The sequence below is a fragment of the Chionomys nivalis genome, chromosome 6 (genome assembly GCF_950005125.1).
Source record: "Chionomys nivalis chromosome 6, mChiNiv1.1, whole genome shotgun sequence".
NCBI classification, from domain to species: domain Eukaryota; kingdom Metazoa; phylum Chordata; class Mammalia; order Rodentia; family Cricetidae; genus Chionomys; species Chionomys nivalis.
The window spans coordinates 71879992-71904606 of record NC_080091.1 but is presented as its reverse complement, the minus strand read 5'-3'; the positions used below and the strand labels follow the sequence as shown (position 1 = coordinate 71904606).

General features: G+C 34.5%; 1 protein-coding gene across 1 annotated transcript in view; it reads left to right on the top strand.

Moving 5' to 3' along the window:
• Nucleotides 1-24615, top strand: part of Gabrg1 (gamma-aminobutyric acid type A receptor subunit gamma1) — a 68942-nt gene that overhangs the window by 5700 nt on the left and 38627 nt on the right. Inside the window, exon 2 of the mRNA XM_057771849.1 lies at nt 18494-18642. Coding sequence (XP_057627832.1) covers nt 18494-18642 — 149 coding nt within the window. The remainder of the gene's footprint in view (nt 1-18493; nt 18643-24615) is intronic.

Sequence of the window (24615 nt, the reverse complement as noted above, 5' to 3'; positions counted from 1 at the left end):
CTCTCATTTCTTCCTTAGCCCAGTGGTGATACATTTGAGAATTGTCCAGTTTCCATGTCATTGTGGGCTTTCTACAATTAGTGTTGTTGTTGAATTCTAGCTTTAAGCAATAATGATCCAATAAGATATAAGGGGTTATTCCAATTTTTTGTGTGTGTCTGTTAAGATTTGATTTGTTACTGAGCACCAGGAGAGGAAGCCTCAGCAATGCAGTAGGGCATGGCAATAGGAGTGGCCTCTGGAGATTGTCTGACCACCAGTGCCTCATCCTCAATGCCGACTACAACTGAGGGAACAACTATAGGTGCAATAGTCATGCCTGTATCAGGAGGAATGCCCATCTGAGTAGTGGACCTGTAGGCACCTGGAGTAATGATTACAGAAGGCTCTGCCTTGCTTATACTTCAAGGAAACTTTAAGGGAACCACAACCCCCAGCTATAACAACTGGAGGTAAAGAGACACTCCTGAAATGCAGACCCCATCTTTTCCAATTGGAGGAAGAGATGAGTAGATAACAGGTGAAGAATGCACTCAACAACCATAAATAAAAATACAGCACCACCAGAAACCAGTGTTTGTACAACAGCAAGACATAAGCATCTTAACACAGATGAAGCAGAAGAAAATGACCATAAAAATAATTTTATGAAAATGATTGAGGCCCTTAAAGAGGAAATGAAAAATTCCCTTAAAGCAATGGATGAAAAAGCAAATAAAAATTAGAAAACATCAGCGAAACTCTTAAATAAAACCAAGAAAAAGAAATCAAACAGGTTAAAAAAATGTTTCCATACTTGAAAAGGGGAAATAGAGGCAATAAAGAAAACACAAACTGAGGAAAATCTGAAAATTGAAAATCTGGGTAAATAATCAGGAATTACAGAAGCAAACACAAACAACAGGATATAAGATAGGAGAGAGAGAGAGAGAGAGAGAGAGAGAGAGAGAGAGAGAGAGAGAGAGAGAGAATCTGAAGTGTTGAAGATATGATTGAGGAAATAGACACATTGGTCAAAGAAAATGTTAAATCCAACAAATCCTTACCAAAAAATATCCAGGAAATCTGGGACACCTAGAAATAACTGAACCTAAGAATAATAGGGATAGAAGAAGAAGTTCTACTTAAAGGCACAGAAAATACATTTAATAAAATGATAGATGAATACTTTCCCAACCTAAAAAGGACATACTTATGATGATACAAGAAAATTACAGAACACCAAATAGACTAGACCTGCCCCTCCCTTTAAAAAAGTCCCTTTGCCACATAACAATCAGACCACTAAACATGCAAAGTAAAGAAAGATATTAAGATTTGGAAAGAAAAATGGCCAATTAACATATAAAGGCAGACCTATTATAATTATACTCGACTTCTCAGTGGAAACAATGAAAGCCAGAACTTCCTGGTCAGGCATCATTCAGACACTAAAAGACCACGTATGCCAGCTCAGACTATTATACCTGGCAAAGCTTTCAGTCAATATAGACAGAGAAAACAAGATAGTCCATGACATAACCAGATTAAACCAAAGCTATTCTCAAATCCAGTCTTATAGAGAGTACTAGAAACTCCAATTTCCAAGGAAGTTAGCTACACCCACAAAAACACAGGAAATAGAAAATATCTCACCAGAAAACCCCAAAGAAGAGAAAATCACTCACAATACCATCACCACCACCATCAACATCAACAACAACAAAATATAACAAAAACTAGCAATCACTGGTCATTGATATTACTTAATATAAATGGATTCAACTCACTTATAAAAATACACAGGCTAACAGATTGGATACAAAAACAGAATTCATCTTTCTGCTGAATACAAGAAATACACCTCAACTTCAAAGACAGACATCACCTCAGAGTAAATTGGTATGAAAAGATTTTCCAATCAAATGAACCTAAGAAACAAGCTGGTGTAGCTATTCTAATATCTAACAAAATAGACTTTAAATTAAAATTATGCAAAAGAGAGAATGAAAGTCATTTCATATTTATCACAAGAAAACTTCACAAAGATGAAATCTCAATACTGAACATCTGTGTACCCTCAATCACAAAAGAAATATTACTAAAGCTTAAATCACGCTTCCAGCCCCACACATTAATAGTGGGACACTTCAGTACCCGATTCTCACCACTGGATAGGTCTACCAGACAGAAACTTAACTGATAAACAAAGGAACTAACAAATGTCATGGCTCAAATGGACTTAACAGACATCTGTAGAATATTTTACCCAAACACAAAAGAATATGCCTTCTTCTCAGCACCTTATGGATCCTTCCCCAGTACCTAAATTCTAAACCAAACATTTCATATCACAAATACTTTGTAAGTCAGATCAATGGGTGTGGTTCTGAATGGAGGTAACTGGGGAGAGAAAAAAGAAACAATGAAAATACTATGTAATATCTTTATTACACAATTTTAGGAGAAAAGGATAGAAAAGAAGAGAGAATAATGAAAACCTATGGTAGTGTAGTTGTGGGTTCATTGAAGCAAGCACAATAGGTAAGAAATATATTATATACCTATCACATGGTTCACTGACTCTCTTATTCATTGTTTAGGGAAAACGTTTGACAACCTGGAGTACTTGATCATTAAAAATTTGCCACAGAGAAAAGAATTAAAAGTAAGAACTTACAGTTTTGGTACATTTTGTTTTAAGAAGTGGCTACTTATTTCTCAGGGTTCTATAGAAAGTTATGGTGAAATTTGTTAGGTATGGGTATACGCACACTACAACCAATAATGAAAGTAACAGGAGTCACAGTTTCGCTACACAGAGATAAAGGATAGCTCATCACCAGACCCATTCAAGCAGAAGCTTGTTAGAATGTTCCTGTACTCAGTGGGAGGCTGATGAGATTTATGGGTTTTATCTATTTTTAAGCAGTATCTAATTTTCTTGCTACTAAAATAGTTTGGCCAATTGAATTCTAATGCTTTAACAAATAGCCTTAGCTATTAATCCAGTCAATGAATAGTTCTTGCCCATTATTCATCCAACAACTATTTACTCAGTGCTCACCATGGGTTAAGCAGCATTTTGGAACCTGGTGATAAAGTGGTAAGAAAAAAAAATCCCTTAGGTGCCTTATGTTTTTAAGGAATAAAGAAGGACATAGGTGATACTCAAATGCCAGTTCAGGACAGAGTACAGAATGAAAACTTGTGTGTGGGAGGTGATGTCAGTGTGTTTGGTAGTAGCGGTAACTATTTTGATCTTCTCATGTAGCATTAAGCATCAGCAGCCTTACAGAATGGGGTTCTTAATTTTCTATCAGTAAAGTTCTGATTTATAGGAATCATTTTCTCCCAGAAACAGCGTATTATGCAATTTGATATTTCTGTTTATGTTTTAATAACTGAATAGCAATTTTAAGAGACTGTACCAAGCATAGGAACATGGAAACACACTTAGAGATTCTGGACTCTAACTTGTGGCTGCTTGCGTAGGTCAGAAAATCAGTGCTTTTAACTGGGTTTTTGAAAATCATTGCCTATGAATGGATTCCTTACTCTGCCTTGGTACAGGGGGAAGGGCTTGGTCCTGCCTTAGCTTGATATGCCAGACATTGCTAACTCCCCATGGGAGGCCTTACCTATCCTGAGGGTTAGGTGGGAGGATTATGGGAGGTGGCAAACTGGGATTTGGAGGCTGGGAGGGAGGGGGAGCTATGGTTAGTATGTAAAATGAAAAACAAACTTTTAAATAAAATTAAAAAGAAAATTAATACTTAAAATATGTTGGGTTTAATATTTACATTTTACTTTTGTTGGTGTGATCAAGTTTCTGAAATATCTTTAGAAGTATTAGAAGGAGGGTTCCGGCAACTCATTAATAACTGTGTGTACTCTGAGATGATCTCTTATGGTTGTGTGATGTCTGAATTGTGTAAATGTAGAGATGCATCTGGTCCTTAGTCGTCCTAGATGCATGTACTCACAGAAGACTCATCTAATATGTGTAATTCAGGGTCTTCAAGAAGGAGTACATTTTCTATAAAGTAGCCATATTGACTAGATTGAATCTGATCTCAGACAACTACACTCTATTAGGTAGTTAGTTATTTGAGCAACTGATGTGTAAATAAATGCTTATTTCAAGGATTTGCTTAGTAGCAATTCCTTAACAGCATCAGACTGCCACAATTAGCATAGATGAAGAAGAAGGATTGCATGTTGTCTCCCTTGCCTTCTGAAGGAAGTGCTCCAAGAGTATCTTATGCTAATGAATATTGTATTCTTATTTTAGATCCCAAGACAATAAAATGGTGTGGGCCTCTTATTTGGATATTCATGCTCAATTCTTTCACTTTTAAGATATTTCAAATTGTTCTGTAATCGAATAAGAATCAACATGATGCCTTTACACAATTCTTGCAGACTTAAAGCATTTATCTGATGCATAAAAGCATCAGAGATTTAGAAAATGTGAATATCGTTAAGGATTGCATCACATATAAATCTAATTTATGTCCTGTCAGGCTCTCTGGATATAAATTGAAATGGTGACTTGGCTGTTTATTTTAATATAATTTATACACAGTGGCAACTTAAAAAATACTGTACTAAAGATTATGCTAGCTTTCTCTTCCTCAAAAAAGCATGATAATGCTTACATGGAAGTACTTACAGAAGATATTTATAATTTTTGGGTATTTACCATATCCCTGAACACTTTTCATATGACACGTAATTGTTCATTTTCTAAAGTTGATTGATTTCAGAGAGTTCTCAGAAGACCAAAGTTCAGTTCCTAGAATTCACATTGAGTGGCTGGAAACTTTAAATCCATCTGCACTCCCGTGTGTTCATTACCCTGTCCCTTCTTCCAGAGGTACCTGTGCTTGTGTGTATAGTAAGGAGGAAGCTGCTTGTTGCTTCCCGGCCGCCCGGCTAGTTTAGACCGAAAATCACCACACAGAAACTGTATTAATAAAATTACTGCTTGGCCCATTAGCTCTAGCTTCTTATTGGCTAACTCTTACATTTTAATTTAACCCATTTCTATTAATCTGTGTATGGTCACATGACAGGAGCTTACCGGCTAAAATTCTCAGCTTCTGTCTCCAGTGGATCCATTGCTTCTCTCTGACTCTGCCCTTCTTTCTTCTAGCATTCAGTGCAGCTTTCCCTGCCTACCTAAGTTTTGCCTTGCTATGGGTCCAAAACAGTTTTTTTATTCATTAGTGGTAATCACATCACACAGAGCGAACTTGCACATCATGTGTGTATACCCCACCTCCACATATACAGACTTAAAAATAACCTTTCATTTAAAGGACAGAGTTAACACAGAAAATAAACAAAACATAGACAAAAATAAAATGTTGGTAAGTAGCATGTTTTATTAGTAAGATTTGTTATGATATATGGATAGCTATTAGTATGTTACAATAGTATTTTTTTCAATAAAGAGAATATAAATTTCAGAATTATTATCTAAAATATTAAGAAAAGTATTTTTATCATTTGATGTTTTTAATCTTATTCCTAAATATATGCCTATCATCAGGACATTTTTTACGAAAATTTACTCTCCTATTATTTTGTCTCTTTCTCATTAGTGAGAGTTCCTTTGAGAGTGCATGCTCAGAAATCAGAAGAGAGTTTACATTTTAAGATTGTCTTGAAGACGTGAATTCATTTCAATTTAAACAACTTCCAAGGTCCTCAGGGGAAGAATTGTGTACATTTATCTACTACTTGCTGAATGTATACCTGCACAGCAGTAAGAAAACATGGACTGAAAAAGACTGAGCTGCAGTTACAAAGCCTGAGTCTACAACTGCTCCTCAGAGATTTACTCTCACAAATGAGATTATCCTGACAAAATCATGGCACATTTAAAGAGCAGGACCTTAAAGATTTTGGATTTACTCTGACAGTATAATTTCTTTCTTTCAATAAGAATATCTACAAGAAAAATTTCAACACCTAATAACTATTAAGCATAAAATATTGAGTATGCCCATATTAGTTAAATTGAGCAAAATAGAACCAAACCTCTTAAAATTAACTTAAGAAGATGATATGTATTAGAAAATATAAACTCACTTTGTTTTTCCATTAAATGTTTCCCCAGTAGTAAAAGATTCTGAGTAATTATATATTCCACAATTCTCATTATCTGCTACACAAAATCTTGGTTAAATATTTCCAATTATTTATGGAATAAGGAGCATTTCTAACACTACTTTTGAAATATTTACATGTTCAATGAATGCTCAGAATGTGCTAGGAAGTTCATTCTTTTGTTATACTTACGTTTTATGCTTTGGAATCATGTCTCTTTTGCTTCTCTCCTACCAATAAAAATAAGACAGATCACATATATTTTTTCTCTTTGTTTGTTTGTTTGTCTGTCAATGTGTTTTGAACTATATAATTATACTCATCCTAAAACAAACTGCATTCAAACAAACCAAATAAGTCAAGTATATGCACATGATCTACATAGAAGTGGTGATGTGATGATTATAAGAGCTATAGCTAGCGACCTCAGGGAAAAAGCCTCTTCCTGACACCATAAGGTTGATGAATATGCAAATTCACAAAGACTATAGTATGCACAAAGTCAAACAAAATCACAACTGGAAAGGGGGAAATAGGCACAAAGTTCCACACCAAACAGGAAGATATTACAATTGATTCTTGGAGGAGAAAAATTAGTTTTCTTCAATGTGATGCTTTGAGTGTATCTAAACACTCAAGGACAGTCATTGTGTTAGTTAACTCTTCAATAACACAACACATGTGTCTGTGTGTGTATGTGAGTACATTGTCTGTGTGCATGAATGCTGTTATATTTGATACTTTTTTGGTTTTTGTTGTTGTATTTTTGAGAGAGAGTGAGCAAGAGTGAAGTTCCGTGGTTTTGAAAAGGCAGGATTTGGAAGGACTTGGAGAAGGGGAAAAAGAATGATCCAAATATATTGAGCATAATAAATGAAAGAAAATATTAGCCATTTAGCAAGGGACAACAAGGTGCTATAGAACTCTGAGGAAAAATAATTCTGTTCAATTCCTTGTTTAAATTTGACCTTTTGAAGAATCTGTTTGAGCAATTGCATACAAATTCACAAAATGTAGTTTCTTAAAACTGGCAGTGTGTGTGTCTGGGAGAAGCATTGTGGTATTGATCAAGTCCTTATGTATTATTTACACACACAAACACCAATTTAGTGTTGTTATGGAATTACTAAGTGTACAATGATTCTTCTGATTCTTCTGCCTTCTCTCTCTCCTTTTTGGCCTTCTCTTAGTTTGTTTTGCCCAATTTCAATGTGTTAGGTTTTGTTTTTATCTTCTCCTTTATATTTTATTGTACTATTATTCATGAAAACCTGTTTGTTCTCTAATGAGACAGAAATGGCATGGTTCTGAATGGAAAGGGAGGTGGGATATGATCTGGGGGATTAGAGGGAGAGAAAGCTGTTTTCAATAATTGGGAAAAATGAATTCATGAAACTGAAATAACTGTCTTTTAAAATTTTATGTTTTAAATATAATAATTACTATTTGTTCCAACTACTCTCCACATCATTTATGTATGCGGACAGCAAAGTTAGGCAGCTATGGGGCTCTTCATATTTCAGCACCTCTCCTGCTTCAGTAAAAACAGCTGTGTGTGCTATGGTTGTTATCCTTTGCTGTTCTTTCAGCCTCACTGAATTGATTATCTTTAATTTTATTTTGCTTTATGCAAGTGAGTTTCAGAAAGGACCCATATCTGCTGCCTGCCCATTTGTCTGAGTCTTCATGGAGGGTTCACCACCGACTACAGAAAAAACCATCCTCTAGATTCCAAGATGGGTACAACCCCATTGCTCATTGCATAGTTTGGGTTTTAGAAATCTCCTTTCTAGGCAACAGTAGTGCTTGGGAAACACTTGCCCACTTTATGACTTCTGATTGGATTCTGAGAAACACAGAGTACCATAAAACTGTACCTTTAAAAATACAGTATTTGTCCATTTTCTAAAGATTTTCAAATACATAAAATATAAAATATAAGAACTCTGTGTCAAAAACTTTTAATGCCTTGTTAAAGCCTCACAATTTCATTAAATGATTAATACTAATACAGACTCTAAACCTTCTATCTCCAGTTTTCTTCTGTGAGTATTATTTATTCACCCTTATATGCTCATCATTCAAAAATAGGACAAGTTCATAATTACCCAATAGTTATTGTAAGTAATATAATTTATTATAATAAAATGTATAATAATGTATCATTTGTTATATTATAAATAATTGTAAATATAATCATATGCAATTATATAATACATCATTTGTTAAAGTAACATTAAAATTAAAGATGGACTATAATTCACAGAAGCTCAGTTGTCTAAGCAATTTTTCCAAATAAATTGGTGCTATGTGTTGAATGTTATTCTATTTCACTCATGTATTATTATCAGTGACCCATTTTCCTAGCATTTAAGGGAATTATGTATTATTTCATAGTCACTATATTTACAAAATAAATTATGTGATTATATGCAACAATATATAATATATGCATGTGTCATTTAGTTATATATATATATATATATATATATAGTAAAATACAACTCTAATACTTAAATTTGTTATAATATTCCTGCAATAAAGAGGGAGTAAATCAGATGGTTGTGCCCCTTAAATGGTTGTTAAGTTCGTACATAGTTGACAATTGTATTATTACCTATGATTTTAAAATTTCTAAAAGATTTCTAGAATTCTTAAAATATAGGGTAACAATCTCACCCTTCTATCTCACATATGCCAGCTGAACTTATAGACTCACACAGCTCTCCCAGTCCATATTTGAAATCAGGCCCTCACACTTGAGTAACAAATATTTTTCACACTGAATTACCACTAAGTCTGCAAGTTGACCATTGAGGAAATTATTTGTGCCCTATATTTAATTATCATTTAAATTAAATTAAGAAGAATGTTTTATAAAAACCATAAAATATATAAAACCCTTATTTTGATATTCTCCTCTTCTTGAAAGGGTATTTAATCACAATGCCCTTTTCAGCTCAGTAAACCAACATTAATGACTACATCAAAATATCTAGTTTTATTTATTAATATTAACATTATTTAAGATAAAAAAGTTTATGTAATAAAATATACAAGTGATGTTAAAATGAGATCAAAACTTGTAGTCACAATATCTGAGGTTATTATTTTTCCTTTGAAAATACCTAATGGCGTCAACTCAGGTTTACTGTTCAAGTACACTTTTCCTTCATCACTTAATATCTATTACTCATTCTTATTTCTGGAAAGTCAAGTTAGTATAATATCAAAAATAATCCTAACGATAATGTAAATTATAAAATTTGGTATTTTTATAAGCTTAGTAGCAGCAGCAGTACTTTTTTTGTGATGGTATAGTAGTAATCACTGAATTAATCTCAAAGTGTTAAATTATGAGTAACAATAGAAAAATATGTATTGTATTTGTTACCCTGAGATTTTTTCATATATACTCAATACAATAGACTGTAATGAGCCTGTCTTTTCCCAGAAAATATATAGGGAATACCTATATGAAATTTATGGCCCTGTCAGTAGATGTCACTTGAAATTATAACCTTTGTTCAAACCATGGGGAGCAGGCAGATCAATACTCCTTCAAAGTTTAAAGAAATTCCTTAGGCAATTCATTAAACTGATCTGGATTACACCCTGTTTCCTTGTAGATTAATGGGAGAGGTTCCCTTGTGTGTCAGAATCAGAACACACTGCCCTTTTTATGTGTGCTATCTATGGAGTTTCTCTATAATTCATCATCCAAACTAGGTCATCTTGTAAGTGAGAGGGAGGTGCCTGAAATTATTCCAGGGAAAAAGGTCTACAACAGTCTTGTCCTGAGAAAAGTTAAGAATATTCATCTTATATGTGAACATTGGACTGCATTGGGTGCTTGATTTGCTTTAGGCGCATGCATGTTGCCATAGTGATAAGCTAGACCCATCTCTTCAGTTGTCTTTACTTAAATTGTTGCTTAAATTCCAGGTAAAAGCACTTATGATACGAAAAATAGTAATATAGCCATCAAAGTAGTTTTTATGTGTCAGAACATTGCATAGTGCTTTATAGTAAGAGCTTAGAAAGGCATGATCCATATGACTCAAAAACTTTCGCTAGTAACTAGTCATAAAGAACTGTAAAAGCAGAAGCTTCAGAGTATAATACAGTTGCCAAAATGAGACAAGAGATGTTTGAGACATCTGAGTGAAAGGTATGGGAAAAGTTAATGGGAGGGGAGGCATAAAGGAGAGAGAAGCTTTGTGCAAAAGCACAATTTTCCTATCTGTGATGCTGGAAAGGGAAGAGGAATTTTAGGATGGAGGACTCAAGAGGACATTGCTCTGCTAAGAACCTTAGCAGAGGGAGGTATCAGGCAAGTGTGGCTACACTATGGCACCTTCATGTTCAGTTATTGCCTGACAGCAGCTTTGATAGCTATGGTCTGCATAGTCTCAGGGCTGCTCCCAGGTGCCAGCAGCTGGATACCCTGAATAGCAGTGTTCCCAGGCCAGTGAGCTAACAGTCAATTTCAGGGCTGTCATTACAATTTGTTGACAGAAAAACGTTCTTTCTCTCCCGCAAAAAAACTCCCTTTAATTATTTATTTTTTAAGATTAGAAATTCAGTTCAGAACAGTTTTTGGTATAGACAGTGCAGCAGTTTATTTTTAGGTTAGGATGTCTACTATATTAACTCCTTCCTGTGTATTAATATTATAAATTATGTACTGGAAAACTATATAATACCATTGAATAAAAAAGATTCTATAGTTTTGCTGATGTAGAATATTAAGTATTCTTCTTATCTGTTTCTTCACAAAACATTTAGAATCATTTTACACATAAAGGATGACAGCAGCCAACTTCTTACTGTTATTTTTCTATGTTATTGTGATTATAATATCATATCTAATAGACTTGATTAAGTAATGGTATGTAGAAAGATTTTTCTTTTCTACCTGCCTGTTCCCAAATAACTGAAACATGGACTTAATATTAATTATAAAGACTCGTCTGATGGAGGAAGGTCATTGGTTAATTAATAAAGAAACTGCTTGGCCTGATAGGTTAGAACATAGGTGGGTGGAATAAACAGAACAAAATGCTGGGAGGAAGAGGATGTGAGCTGAGACGCCATGCCTCTGCTCTCTAGGGCAGATGCGATGAAGCTCTGACCCAGGATGGATGTAGGCTAGAATCTTCCCGGTAAGCGCACCTCATGGTGCTACACACATTAATAGAAATGGGCCAAGTAATGTTTATATGAATACAGTTTTTGTGTTGTTATTTCGGAGTATAAGCTAGCCAGGCAGCCGGGAGCTGGTGGCAGGAATGCTGCCCGCAGCTCCCCACTACACTCGTCTGACAGCTCAAGTTTGCTACTATCAAACCCTTACATTCATATTTCTTATCTGCCCCCAGCCACATGATGTTACCTGCCTTCAGGACAGCATGTTTATTTTGTTCTCTGCTTCTCTCGAGACTCCTCAGACTCCATGTTTCTTCTTCCCAGCATTCTCTTTGCCCCCAAATTCCTACCTATCTTTAGACCCATCAACTTTTATTAACAATGAAAGCAACATATTTTCACAACTAACCAAAAGATTATTCCATAGCAATCCTGAAGATTGATTTACAGACCTTATACATGATAGAGAAGTGCTTGAGCTCACAACTGCTTTGCTAAGTTTCTAGCCTTTTTTGCAAGTCATCTATAAACACTGGTTCATTAAATATGCACAATGTATGATATGCATATTTCACTATTTACTAAAACATACTCCTGTTGTTTAAAATGTATGCCATTTTTTAATTAAGTAACCACTGTTGTGTTTGATGTTTTTCAATATCATTTGTTTCAATAGATCTGTCCCATTCTAGCAAATATTCACTAGAACCGGAACATCCCATTATTTGTTTTGCATTTCCAGAACTTCACACTTTTTAAATACATGGTAATTGCTCCATAAATGAATGAAAATTCCGTGTTGGAGACAGTTCCTTAGAAAACCTTTTTTCACAGAGAAGAAGTGATTCATTAATAGTCACACTTTCAAAAGTGTGATCTCTTGAGGTTATTATTTTACCTTCTTGGTACCAAAGAATGACTGAGGAAGCTTTATAAACTTACGTAGTCTAACAAGCTTCCCAAGTGCATGCCATTTATGTTGTGCTCCTTCAAAGTAGCAAATCCACATCCCACCATTTGGATTATTCAGAAAAGATAAATCAGATGATTCATGGAATTATCATAAGGAACATGTTTACAGTTTATATGACTCTTTAGAAAAGAAAAAAAACTATTTCTACTATTTATAGTGATGTCCTATAAAACAAGCCCACTCTTATCTTTGAGCTAGAGATGCAAATGTGCTTTCCCCAGAATTAATGGAGATTAGATGACATTACATATGGTCGGAACCACCACAGGATATTTTGTAGGTTCAGTTCCTTAAAACCATTGATATTTGTTATGTCCAATTGATGATAATAATAATTAAAAAATCATTTATAGTATACAATTAATAAAATCACATATCAAGACAAAGACTCATTGAGATTACAATTGCATGAATTTAAATTACTTGTAAACGTCTTTGAAAATGAATTCAAAAACACCTATAGTGTCAGTAAAGAAAAACTAATAATGAATATTTAGTTCCTATAACTGAATAGGTGTCTAAAATACACCAATTTTGTAGTATTCTTTTTGCAATATCTACATATCCAGTGGAATGTAACAATTATGTTTCAAAACTGGTGTTTTTAATTATCCACATAATACCAATGTAATATTAAAATAATTAACAAATATTCTGAAACTGATTTGAGTAGCTTGAAGTAAAGTGCAAAGAAATTAGCACTAATGAAATTCCTTTCTGTGCTGAGATAAAATCAGAAAAGAAAACTCTAATATAACCAAGGTCAATTTTCTCTGCTTCTTGCAAGAGAGAATATAACTCCCTGTGAATGTGTGATTTTCTTTATCAAAATGTTGTTACCATAAAACTAGAGTGAAACATCCTTTAGTTTATTGAGAAATTTGACTACAATCATGTTTCAATTGAAGACTGGACACTTGTATGTTCAATGGCTCTTCCATACCCAGCAAATAGCTCTTTCTATGAAGGAGAGGTTGAGAGATGTAAGGAAGACTAAAACACAGTTTATTTACAATTCTCCAGTCAATATAATTTGATATAATATTATCTAAGTTGGCTCACCAGTCGGGAACCCAAGAATTTCAGTGTTTGAGGTATATCTCAGTTTACCTAAATATGTACTTATTTATTTTAGAGAAAACAATGAGAAATGTTAAAGGAAATAATATAAAGTTCTATGAGGTGAAGCACTGAATATTTTAAAAAACAATTCAAGAAGCCGGGCGGTGGTGGTGCATGCCTTTAATCCCAGCACTCAGGAGGCAAAGGCAGGTGGATCTCTGTGAGTTCGAGGCCAGCCTGGTCTACAAGAGCTAGTTCCAGGACAGGCTCCAAAAACCACAGAGAAACCCTGTCTTGAAAAACCAAAAAAAAAAAAAAAAAATTCAAGAAATAAAATATGTGAAAATCTAATAACTGCATATGTATGGCAGGTATGGCAGTTTGTCTTTGCACTCGTTGTGATAGCTATTGCAGTCTTTGAAGTGCGGTGAAAAGCCTTCATCTTCATTGTAAACTTTACCACAAGGAAAGCAGTATTTAATTGCCTTTTTTATAGATAATATACTTCTTAGTTTTTATTTTAATTTCAATTTTATTGGTTTTATTGAGCTATACTTTTTTCTATGCTCCACTCCCTATTTCTCCCCTCCCCTTCAACCCTCTCCCATGGTCCCCCTACTTCCAATTTACTCAGGAAATTGTTGAAGGAGGGAAGGCCTGATTTTGTCCCAGCTGTCCAGCTAGCTTACACCTGAAATAACCACACAGAAACTGTATTCATTTAAACAATGGTTGGCCCATTGTCTCTAGCCTCTTATTGGCTAACTCCTACATCTTGATTTAACCCATTTTTTATTAATCTGTATATATCACCACGATGTCGTGGCTTACCGGGAAAGATTCAGCATGTCTGATTCTGGCAACTCCATGGTGGTTCTCTGTCTCTGCTTTCTTCCTCCCAGAATTCAGTTCTATCTTCTCCACCTATCTAAGTTCTGCCTTATCAAAAGGCCAAGGCAGTTTCTTTGTTCAACCAATGAAAGCAACACATAGAAGGACCTCCTACACCAGGAAATCTGTCTTTTTCTACTTCCCATGTAGATTAGATCCATGTATGTCTCTCTTAGGTCCCTCATTATTGTCTAGGTTCTCTGGGGTTGTTATTTGTAGGCTGGTTTTCTTTGTTTTATGTTTAAAACCCACTTATGAGTAAATACATATGGCATTTGTCTTTCTTGGTCTGGGTTACCTCACTCAATATGATGTTTTCTAGCTCCATTCATTTGGCTGCAGATTTCAAGATGTCATTATTTTTTCCCATGGTGTAGTACTCTATTGTGTAAAGGTACCACATTTTCCTTATCCATTCTTCAGTCAAGGGCCATTTAGGTTGTTTCCAGGTTCTGGCTATGACAAACAATGCTGCTATAAATATAGTAACATCATCTTTTACAATAGCCACAAATAGCATAAAATATCTAGTAGTAGCTCTAGACAAGCAACTGGAAGACTTATATGACAAGAACTTTAAATGTTTGAAGAAATAAATTGAAAAAGACACCAGATATAGGAAAGGTTTCCCATGCTCTTTCGTAGGTAGAGTTAACATAATAAAAATGGCAATCTTACCAAAAGCAATTTAAAGGTTCAATGCAATGCCCATCAAAATCCCAGCAAAATTCTTCACAGATCTTGAAAGATCGGTATTCAACTTCATATGGAAAAGCAAAAAATTCAGGATAGCCAAAATGATCTTGTACAATAAAAGAATTTCTAGAGGCATCACAATCCCTGACTTAAAACTCTACTACAGAGCTACAGTACTGAAAACAGCCTGGTATTGGCATAAAAATTGACAGGAGGACCAATGGAACAAAATTTATGACCCAGATATTAATCCAAACATCTTTGAACACCTGATTTTGACAAAGAAGAAACAAATATTAAATAATATTTAACTGTCTTTACTGAGCAGTGCAAGTGTGAGAATCTCAGAGCCACCCGTGTTTCATGTGTCAAACAATCAGTTCCTCTGGGGCTGTTCCAGGTCTATAATGTACAGAATATGGCAGAAGTGTAATGTTGTGGCCTAGCAATTGCCTTGTGACTCTACATAGGCTATTTCTTGATGTTGTACAAAAAGTACATTTTATTCATTTGGATTTAATCGTTTAAAAGAGATAAAATGAAAGGGCAAAGAGCTTACTCAGGTTGCTTGGTTACTTGTTGTGGCCTTGGTGAGAGAAACTGATGAGCATTTAGGGAAGTTAGCCTGAGGCAAGAGTAAATAACACATGTTCATTTGTTTCCTAAAATATGAAATAAAACTCAAACAGACTTTCCTATAAATAAAATAGGAAAATGCATTATTTTTTAGCAACCTTTGTTATTTTACCTATCAATTCCAGTTCTCTCTCCTCCTCCTCCTGCTCCCCCAATTCAATTCCAAGTCCACTCCTCAGAGAGGGTGAGGCCTCCCACGTGGAGTCAACCAAGTTTGTCACATAACTTAAAGCAGGACTTGTTTCCTCATCCCTGTATCTAGGCTGAGCAAGATATCCATCCATAGGGAATGGGCTATAAATAGCAGGTTCATGCACTAGGGATAAATACTGGCTCCATGTCTGGTGGTCCCACAAACTGCCCAAGCCACGTAACTGTAACCTACATTCCTGGTTTGGTCCTAGGCAGGTTCCTGAGCTCTCCCTCTAGAGTCAGATCCCACTAGCTCGGGTTAGCTGTTTTGTGGGTATCTCTATTATAGTTTTGACCCCTTTGCTCATATGACCACTCCTCCCTCTCTACAACTGGACTCCAGGAGCTCACCCCAATGCTTAGCTGTGGATCTCTGCATCTGCTTCTGTTAGTTACTGCGTAAGGTTCTATAATGACAATTAAGGTAGTCATTAATCTGCTTACAGGGGGAAGGATAGTAAAGGCACCCTCTCCACTATAGCTTAGATTCTTAGCAAAGGTCATACTTGTAGATTTCTGGGCATTTCTCTAGTGCCAGGTTTCTTGCTAACACCATTATGGCTCCCTCTATCAAGATATCTCTTTCCTTGTTTTCCTTCTCTCTACTTCCCCCAACTCAAAGTTACAAATCCCTCATGGTCTTCTTCCCCTTCCTCTTCTCCTGTCCCCACTCCCCTTACACACTCACACCACACTCCCCAATTTACTCTGAAGATTTTTTATATTTCCCCTTCCAACTGGGTATCTATTTATGTCTCTCTTAGGGTCCTCCTTGTTTCCTGGCTTCCCTGGGCTTGTGTACTGTAGTCTGGTTATCCTTTGCTTTATATCTAATCTCTACTTATAAGCAAGTTCATACAGTGTTTGTCTTTATGGGTCAGGGTTACTTTACTTGGGATTTTTTTTTCTAGTTCCATATATTTGCCTGCAAATTTCAAGATGTCTTTTTTTTTTAAACTGCTGACTCCATAGTGTAAATGTACATTTTCTTTATCCATTCTTTGGTTGAGGGGCATCTAGGTTGTTTCTAAGTTCTGGCTATTACAAATAAGTAATATTTGTACTTATTTGTACACAGAACATAATTGAGCAAATTTTTTTGGTATGATTGAACATCCTTTGTGTGGAATTGCTGAGTCTTGAGGCAGATTGATTCCCAGTTGCCTGAGAAATCATCATTCTGATTTCCAAAGTGATTGTGCAAGTTTGCATTCCCACCAGCAATGGAGAAGCGTTCGCCTTACACCACATCCTCTCCAGCATAAGCTGTCGTTAGTGGATTTGATCCTAGCCATTCTGACAGGTGTAAGTTAGTATCTCAGAGTTGTTTTGGTTTGCATTTTCTTGATAGATAAGTATATTGAGCAATTCCTTAAGTGCCTTTCAACTATTTCGAGACGCCTTTGTTGACAGTTCTCTGTTTAGCTCTGTACAGATACTTTAGATATGTAATGATATCATGAAATATCTGTGACTTTCAAACTTAGGCTACTTGATTATTATAGTTCAAGTGTGTCTCGTCCATGCCACTCTTATTCTTGGACTGAACAGATGGAGTGTGGTTAAATGTAACTAATCACCTGCATGGTAAGTTAATATGATATTAGACTTTCTGCTTGGCGGTGATAAATATTTTTCAAAACCATTTAAAGAGTCAAATATGAGTTTAAGAGGCCAAGGTTTGTATAATCCTCTTGCAGAAAGGATGGCCAAGTCAGAACCCAGTGGGCTGTTAATTATTTCTCCATAGAGAAGAATGGACATTGAGAAGAATGAAAACCCAAGTCATTATATGCTCAACATTTCAGAATTACTGAGGAGATAAGCTAAGAAATAAAGTTCTTTTAAATTAAGCTTTGATTTATTGTATTAATATTGCATTATTCAGCTCTTTGTACTGTAAAAATAGCTAGTACAATCAATATATGTGGTAAAAAATGTATTTTAATCCATTCTGTGTCTCTATCTATAGATGTAAGCAAATATACATGTGGGTACATATAACATGAAGAAAAGAGAAAACAAAAAGTTAAATGTGAGGAGATGAGTAAGGACTGAACGTAGTAATAATGAGCATGAGTTAGAAGAAAAGATATACACCCAGTTTTTTTTTCCTCAAATTCTTATTCTGTCTTGGAGTTTTTAGTTTTGATTTTGGTGGTGGATAAATGCATAAAATATGTATGTTGCTGAAAGGATAAAATTGAACAAGAGGCTTCAAAGCCTCTGTTCTCAATGATGGTTCACACTGTATAAATTCATTGAGTTGTATTGACTTTATGTCTTGTTAACTATGAAGTGTGATGTTGTTTATTTATTTGCAAAGTTTTATAATATACTTTATAAAATTAAATAGAAGCAATAAGAATCAACAAATAATTTTAAAAGAATAAAGCTGGGAAGGAAACATTAAAATAGTACCTAGACTGTTCCAGTTGTGTTCCCAGTTTTGTGGGTAAGGAGATTTATGTTTATCTGGTTTCCTACATTATTCAGTGTCTCACTTAGAAACTAAATTCTTAATATTTAGAACTTAGGTTCTTTGCATTCCCTTAACATATATTAAGAGGGCACGTGTCCCTGTATTGATCTAACAATCAGAAAATCTTCAATATTTGCTTTAGCATGCTTATTAATTTTTGATTTTGGTGTATTTATTTTATCAGCTAATACAATTTTAAAGCATTGCATATGATCATACTATTATATGTTAGAATAATTCTGAAATAACTTACATATTTTAATTGAGAAGATTTTGATGAAACTTTTACTATACAATGTTCTCTTTGAATCATTTAGTGTTGATAAAGCGGATGATGAAGATGATGAAGATTTAACCATGAATAAAACATGGGTCTTGGCACCAAAAATTCATGAAGGAGATATCACACAAATTCTCAATTCATTACTTCAAGGTTATGATAACAAACTTCGTCCAGACATAGGAGGTAAGTCTGATGTTATGATCTAGAATTTTGATGACTTCCCTGGTGTGATTTTAGTCCTTTTTGAATATCCAAAACAAGCGACAGATTGTTATAATTGAGGGTGCTTAACTGCAGTGGCCAGGGTCTTTGATGATTTCACAGTGAGAGAAGAACTAGAAAACAAGCCCTTTCAGTGTAGTGGTTCATCAATTGGTAGTATAAGAGGTGTTAGAAGAGAGTTTTGATGAAACTGTTTGGAAGAAAAAGAAGTTCCTGAAAGTAATTGTATTGACAAAAATGAAAGGTACCAATTTTGTGACAGTGGAAGACATTTAATTAGCATATAACTATAAGTAGCGATGGCAAAGTTAGCGGAGGCAATCGACTTTGTTCAAGACTGTATCTCTAAGTCTATTGCAAATGTGGATACATTTAACAGTACAATTAACTGATAAATTTCTCTGAGTGACTTTAAAACAAAACCAAATAAGCAAACAAAAATAACAAAATTTTAATAGAGAATTTAAGACTACCAGTAACAATGAAATCTTTACATATTTAAATTTCCTGGGGATAAGATATTTAATGTTGTAAATTATTTTTCCTTAAATAATTATTGTAAGAAACATTATCTTTTTCTTTTTGTTTGTTTATTTACTTGGTTTGGTTTGATTTTTTTTTCTATTATATTTCTTATCAGGGGCACTGCAGGGGTGAGCAAAGGGCATAGAGGAACTGACAGCTAAGTGGAATTACGATGAATGATGTAAAATTCCCAAAGAGTCAATAAAATAAAGATGAATAAAATTGCTATGAACATAAAAAAGAATTGTTGTTAAATATAATTAGATATGTTTGAAGTTTTATGAATAGTAATCATATTTCCCTAAAATAAGTACTTAGCTTATATTAAAAAAATCAGTTTTGTATATTTATTCACAATTGATTAAACTTTATTATTTAATGTGAGATAACTCTGTATTTATGTTAGTAATATAAAAATGTAATTTGTTTACAATAATGAATACTTTACTTGCTTAATTTCATTCCAAGTGCCCTGGCAGGACAAAAGCACAAAGTTCAATAGTTTTGGATTGTTTCTGATTATCAGAGGCCAACTTCCATTTCATTACTATTGAGGAATAATAATACTTATGAGAAATTGTTAAGACCCTCCTCTGCTTATTACTTTCTGTTCATATAGAGCAAGGGTTCTTTTTTCACTGAAACTTCATATGCTTTATAATATAGAACATACATATTTTGTCCATATTTTTATGGTCTCTCCTCTAGAAATAAAATTCAATCATTTATTAAATTTGAATGGATTTAATTTTTTATTAAAAGTATATGTGTTTTTGAGTGTGTGTATGTAGGCTTTAGTGCGGTGCTCCTAAGGTCACAAAAGGATTCAGATCCTCTGATTTGGAAGTACAGAGAATTTTAAACTACCTGATATGGGTGCCCAGAAGCTTCTGCCAGAGAAATGGGTACTCAACCACTGAGTCAACTTTCCAGCCAAAAGGGAAATTTTCATCTTTCAAAATAAGTCAAGGGATTTGTTACAGTAACTTTTAAAAACTGCCATTAAGTTATATTTGATATATTTTTCCTGGAACACAATTAGGATAGTCCAGATGGAGGAAGGACAGTGTTGGAGAGCAAGGAAAGAGATATCTTGATTGAGGGAGCATTATGGGGCTAGCAAGAAACCTGGCACTAGAGAAATTCCTAGCAATCCACAAGGATGACACCATCTAAGCAATAGAGGAGAGGGGGCCCTAGCTGGCCTTGCCCTGTAGTCAGATTGATGAATATCTTAAATGTCACCGTAGAACCTGCATCCAGCACCTGATGGAAACAGAGGCAGAGAAATGCAGTGCAGCACTGGGCTGAGCTCCCAAAGTTCAGTTGAAAAGTTGGAAGAGTGAGAATATGAACAAAGAGGTCAAGAATATAATAGGGATGCCCATTGTAACAGTTTACCTGAACTAATGGGAGCTCACCAACTCTAGCCAGACAGGGAAGGAACCAGCATAGGAGTGAACTAGATCCTTTGAATATAGATAGCAGTTGTATGGCTGGAGTAGACTGTGGGGCCACTGGCAGTGGCACCAGAATTTATTCCTACTACTTGTACTGATTTTGGGGAACCCATTCTCTTTAGGTGGATACCTTGCTCAGTCTAGATACAACAAGGAGAGCCTTGGACCTTCCACAAAGCAATATGCCTTATCCTCCTTGAAGAGTGGATGGGGGTTGGCATGTTAGGGGAGAAGGTGGAGGGAATGGGAGAAGGAGGTAATGCAAAAACTGGAATTGGTATGTAAAATAAAAAAGATAGTTTGTTTCCTTTTTAAAAAAATTAAAAATTTAAAAGAAGAAATAGTATATTACATATTAGGATGAAGATGGCCTTATGTCACCCAAAGAAATAAAATTAAATAATCAAAAAAAAAAAACAAACAAATCAGAAGCTATAATATATATGCAAAGGCCTGTAGTGAATTTTTTTTTTAAAAAAAAACAGCCCCTAATTAATATTATGAGACTAAAAAATCCCTCAAAATATGCCTTTGCCTTTGTTTTGTGTTGGTCATTTAGCAGCAGATTTGTGGCCTTTTCTTAAGGGTGATTTTGTTTCCCTAATGAGAGTTTTCTAGAGAAAACAAATTTTTAATTTTTAAGCTGCTAGCAGTGAGGGATAGCTTCTGGGTTATAGAAGAGGCTGTGTCTCATCCTCATTTCAGTTCTAAGACCCCATTTGGTCCAGACCCCTGTTGGCCCTGCACATGCTGCCACAGTCTCTCTGAGTTTATATTTTTGCTAACTCTGTTGTGTCTAGAAGACCTTGATATTTAGGTGTACTCCATTTCCTCTAGGTTTACATTCTTCCCACCTCCTCTTCTGCAGAGTTCTCCGAGCCCTGAGAGGATGGATTTGATGGAGCTAGCCCATTCATGAGTCCAGTTGGGAGCAAAGAGGGTACAGGGGAACTATTGGCGGAAGTAAAGGGAAAATAGAAAATTATATATTTATGCCTTAATTTAAAGAGAGAAAGAGCACTAACCACTTGAGTGTCCTTGAGTCTGAATTTACCTGTGGGTTTTATTATAGTCCTGTAATGCCTCAGCAATATATAACAATATAATATATAACAGCAATATAACAGCCTACGATACCTCCACAATGATGTTGTTCCTATTCAGTCCACTGCACCAGGAGGTTGTGGCACTGTTCTATCCTATTCCCTAGTTCTACTTATCACTTGTGATAGTAATGTTTTTAAGATGCATAATTACTTAAGTAGAGGAATTTCAAGTTCCTCTACTTAAAGATATTATTTTCTCCCTTCCTAATTAATATTTTTAAAGTTATACTGTGAAAGTATTCTAGAATCATCAGTGAGTCACACTTGTGACATTTAAAACTGCTCTATTTTTCAAACAGACTCAATAATGCCATTATTCATCCCACACATATTGACTGAAATACTACCATAAGGTACAGTGGATCATTCTCTTGCAATTGCTTACCTATTATTACTAGCATCATCAAAGGCCATGAGCAGTTATTTTGTTTTACATTTCATAATCCATTATTGTCATTATTCATTGTATTGTACAATGTGAAACATTTAGTCACAGGAGCTTCTTATAATTTGTTCCCTTCATATGGGTACATGTCCCTATTGTTTTCGAAGCTCATGGTTTCTTTTCTCATATCAGACATTCTAGCTCATCTTGACCCAGAACTGGAATTAACTCATCCTCCAAGGACATTGAGTTCTTTTGTACTTTTATTTATTTTTGGAATGACATTTGGAATTCAAGATCTAAGCCCCAGGTGTATTCATCACTATTCAGTTTCATTCAGTTTTTCAAAATCTCTTCAGTTGACTAGAGTAAAAAATGGTTTATTTTCTACACACTTATAGGCATTAATACGCATGGGTTTTTCTTTTATACATGTATTATGAGGTATGACTTTGTACTGTAGATTTAACTCAAATACAGACATCACAGTATTCATTCTAACCCTCAATTCCTTCTTTTTACAGCTTACATTTTCAACAATAATAACTTGATTTTCATGTCACTACAATATATTCTCATGTTTGGCAAATCCTCATAAAGTCATATAAATTTTGAACTTAATTTATTTCTATGCACAATATATATCTTTGAAAGCAAATTTCCTAATGAATGAAAAAGTCTTACACAATTTTATGCTTTTATTTTTTAAATACAATTGTATTTTGAATAATATTCCTGGATTTGGTATAAATTGTGAATCTAGCTGTAACAGGAGGGCCTGCTTGTTTGTCCTGGCTGCCTGGCTAGCTTATCCCCGAAATAACCACACAGAAATTGTATTTAATTAAAACACTGCTTGGCCCATTAGCTTTAACTTCTTTTTGGAAAAGTCTTACATATTAATTTAATCCATTTTTATTTATCTGTGTATCACCACATGGCAGTGGCTTACCGGCAAAGCATGTCTATCTCTGGCAGCAGATCCATGACATGAGTCCCTTGACTCTGCTTTCTTCCTCCCAGCATGCCCTCTAGTTTTCCCTGCCTACCTAAGTTTTGTTCTATCCTATCAGGCTAAGCCAGTTTCTTTATTCATTAACAAATGAAAGCAACACATAGAGGGGACACCCGCATCATCTAGCTATGGTTCAAATTGTTATTGCATAGACTCAGAATCATGTATTATTTTATGACTTGAGATTTTTTTATTAGCAATTATATTTTAAGTAATTTTATTTTTATTCTCTAGTATATTGTTTTTATAGATCAACAGAGCATTAACAATGGATAATAATAATATGGAGACTAAACCATTTGTATTAATATATTTTAAGGCAAATATCATCATAACTTTTATTTTTATGATGTCTTTAATTTTCTGAGTTTTCTGGGCTACTCTTGCATTTATGCTTAAAAATATCAACTTTAGAAGCAATATATTTGTCCTAAAAATCGTGATAATGTTATTGTAGTTGTACTGCATTTGTAAATTTTCTTTGAGAGAACTGACATCATTTTAGAATGGCATGGCTAAAAAAAAAGATGTGGATTGACTCTCCATTTCTCCATATTTACCCTGTGAACTCCAGGAGTAATTAAAGTACTCTTCACATGGTTTATTTTTACGTGTGCTCAACTTACTCTTAGTAGCCTTAATGTTTCAAGCAGCTTTTTCTCTTCCAGTGTATCAAGGATTATTGATTTATAAATCATCTTTTCATTACATACTCTACCATAACATGACTTTTGCTCTACATATTATTTTCATAATATCTAAGCCTATACAGATAACTACCCTTTGCATTGTCAGTTAATATGTGGTCTCAATAATATTCACTAGTTTTTACCTGTTCTGTTAGCTTACAAAAAACGATATTTTCAAATTAGTTTTCATTCTGTTTTAATATTTTAGTGTTTTCTGCATTATTAAAGTTTAAATATTTATCACTTATTAGTCCTTTCCATTGTTTTTGAAATTTTCTGAGTCATTCCTTATGTAGACTTTCCATACATTGTTTATGAGTGGATAGCCTTTTCTGTTGACTTGTTCTTTAAGTGTAGAACATACAGATGCAAAAGCTTGGGTTCACCCTTTCTCTGCTGACTTTCTTCTTGGTCGGGTATTTTGTCTGTGGCACTCTTGGCTTGTTTCTTTTGAAAAGTGTGATAAAAATTCAATGCTTATTTTATTTTAAGCTTTTCTTTCTGGAGATTCCTGAAATTAAAAAAAATAAATTTTAAAAGAATAGCATTGCTATCAAATGCCCAAGAATGATTCAGTTTGGTTAACCTCTCTCCCAAACACTTAATAATTTCTTTAAAGAATAATGAATTGTTCTTTTAATGCCAGGAAGAATTACATTTTATTTCACACTGCTCCATTATTTTTTCTAATCTGATGTATTGATTTCTTCATCAATTCTATTATAGATAAGTTAATAACAATTACCTGCCATGT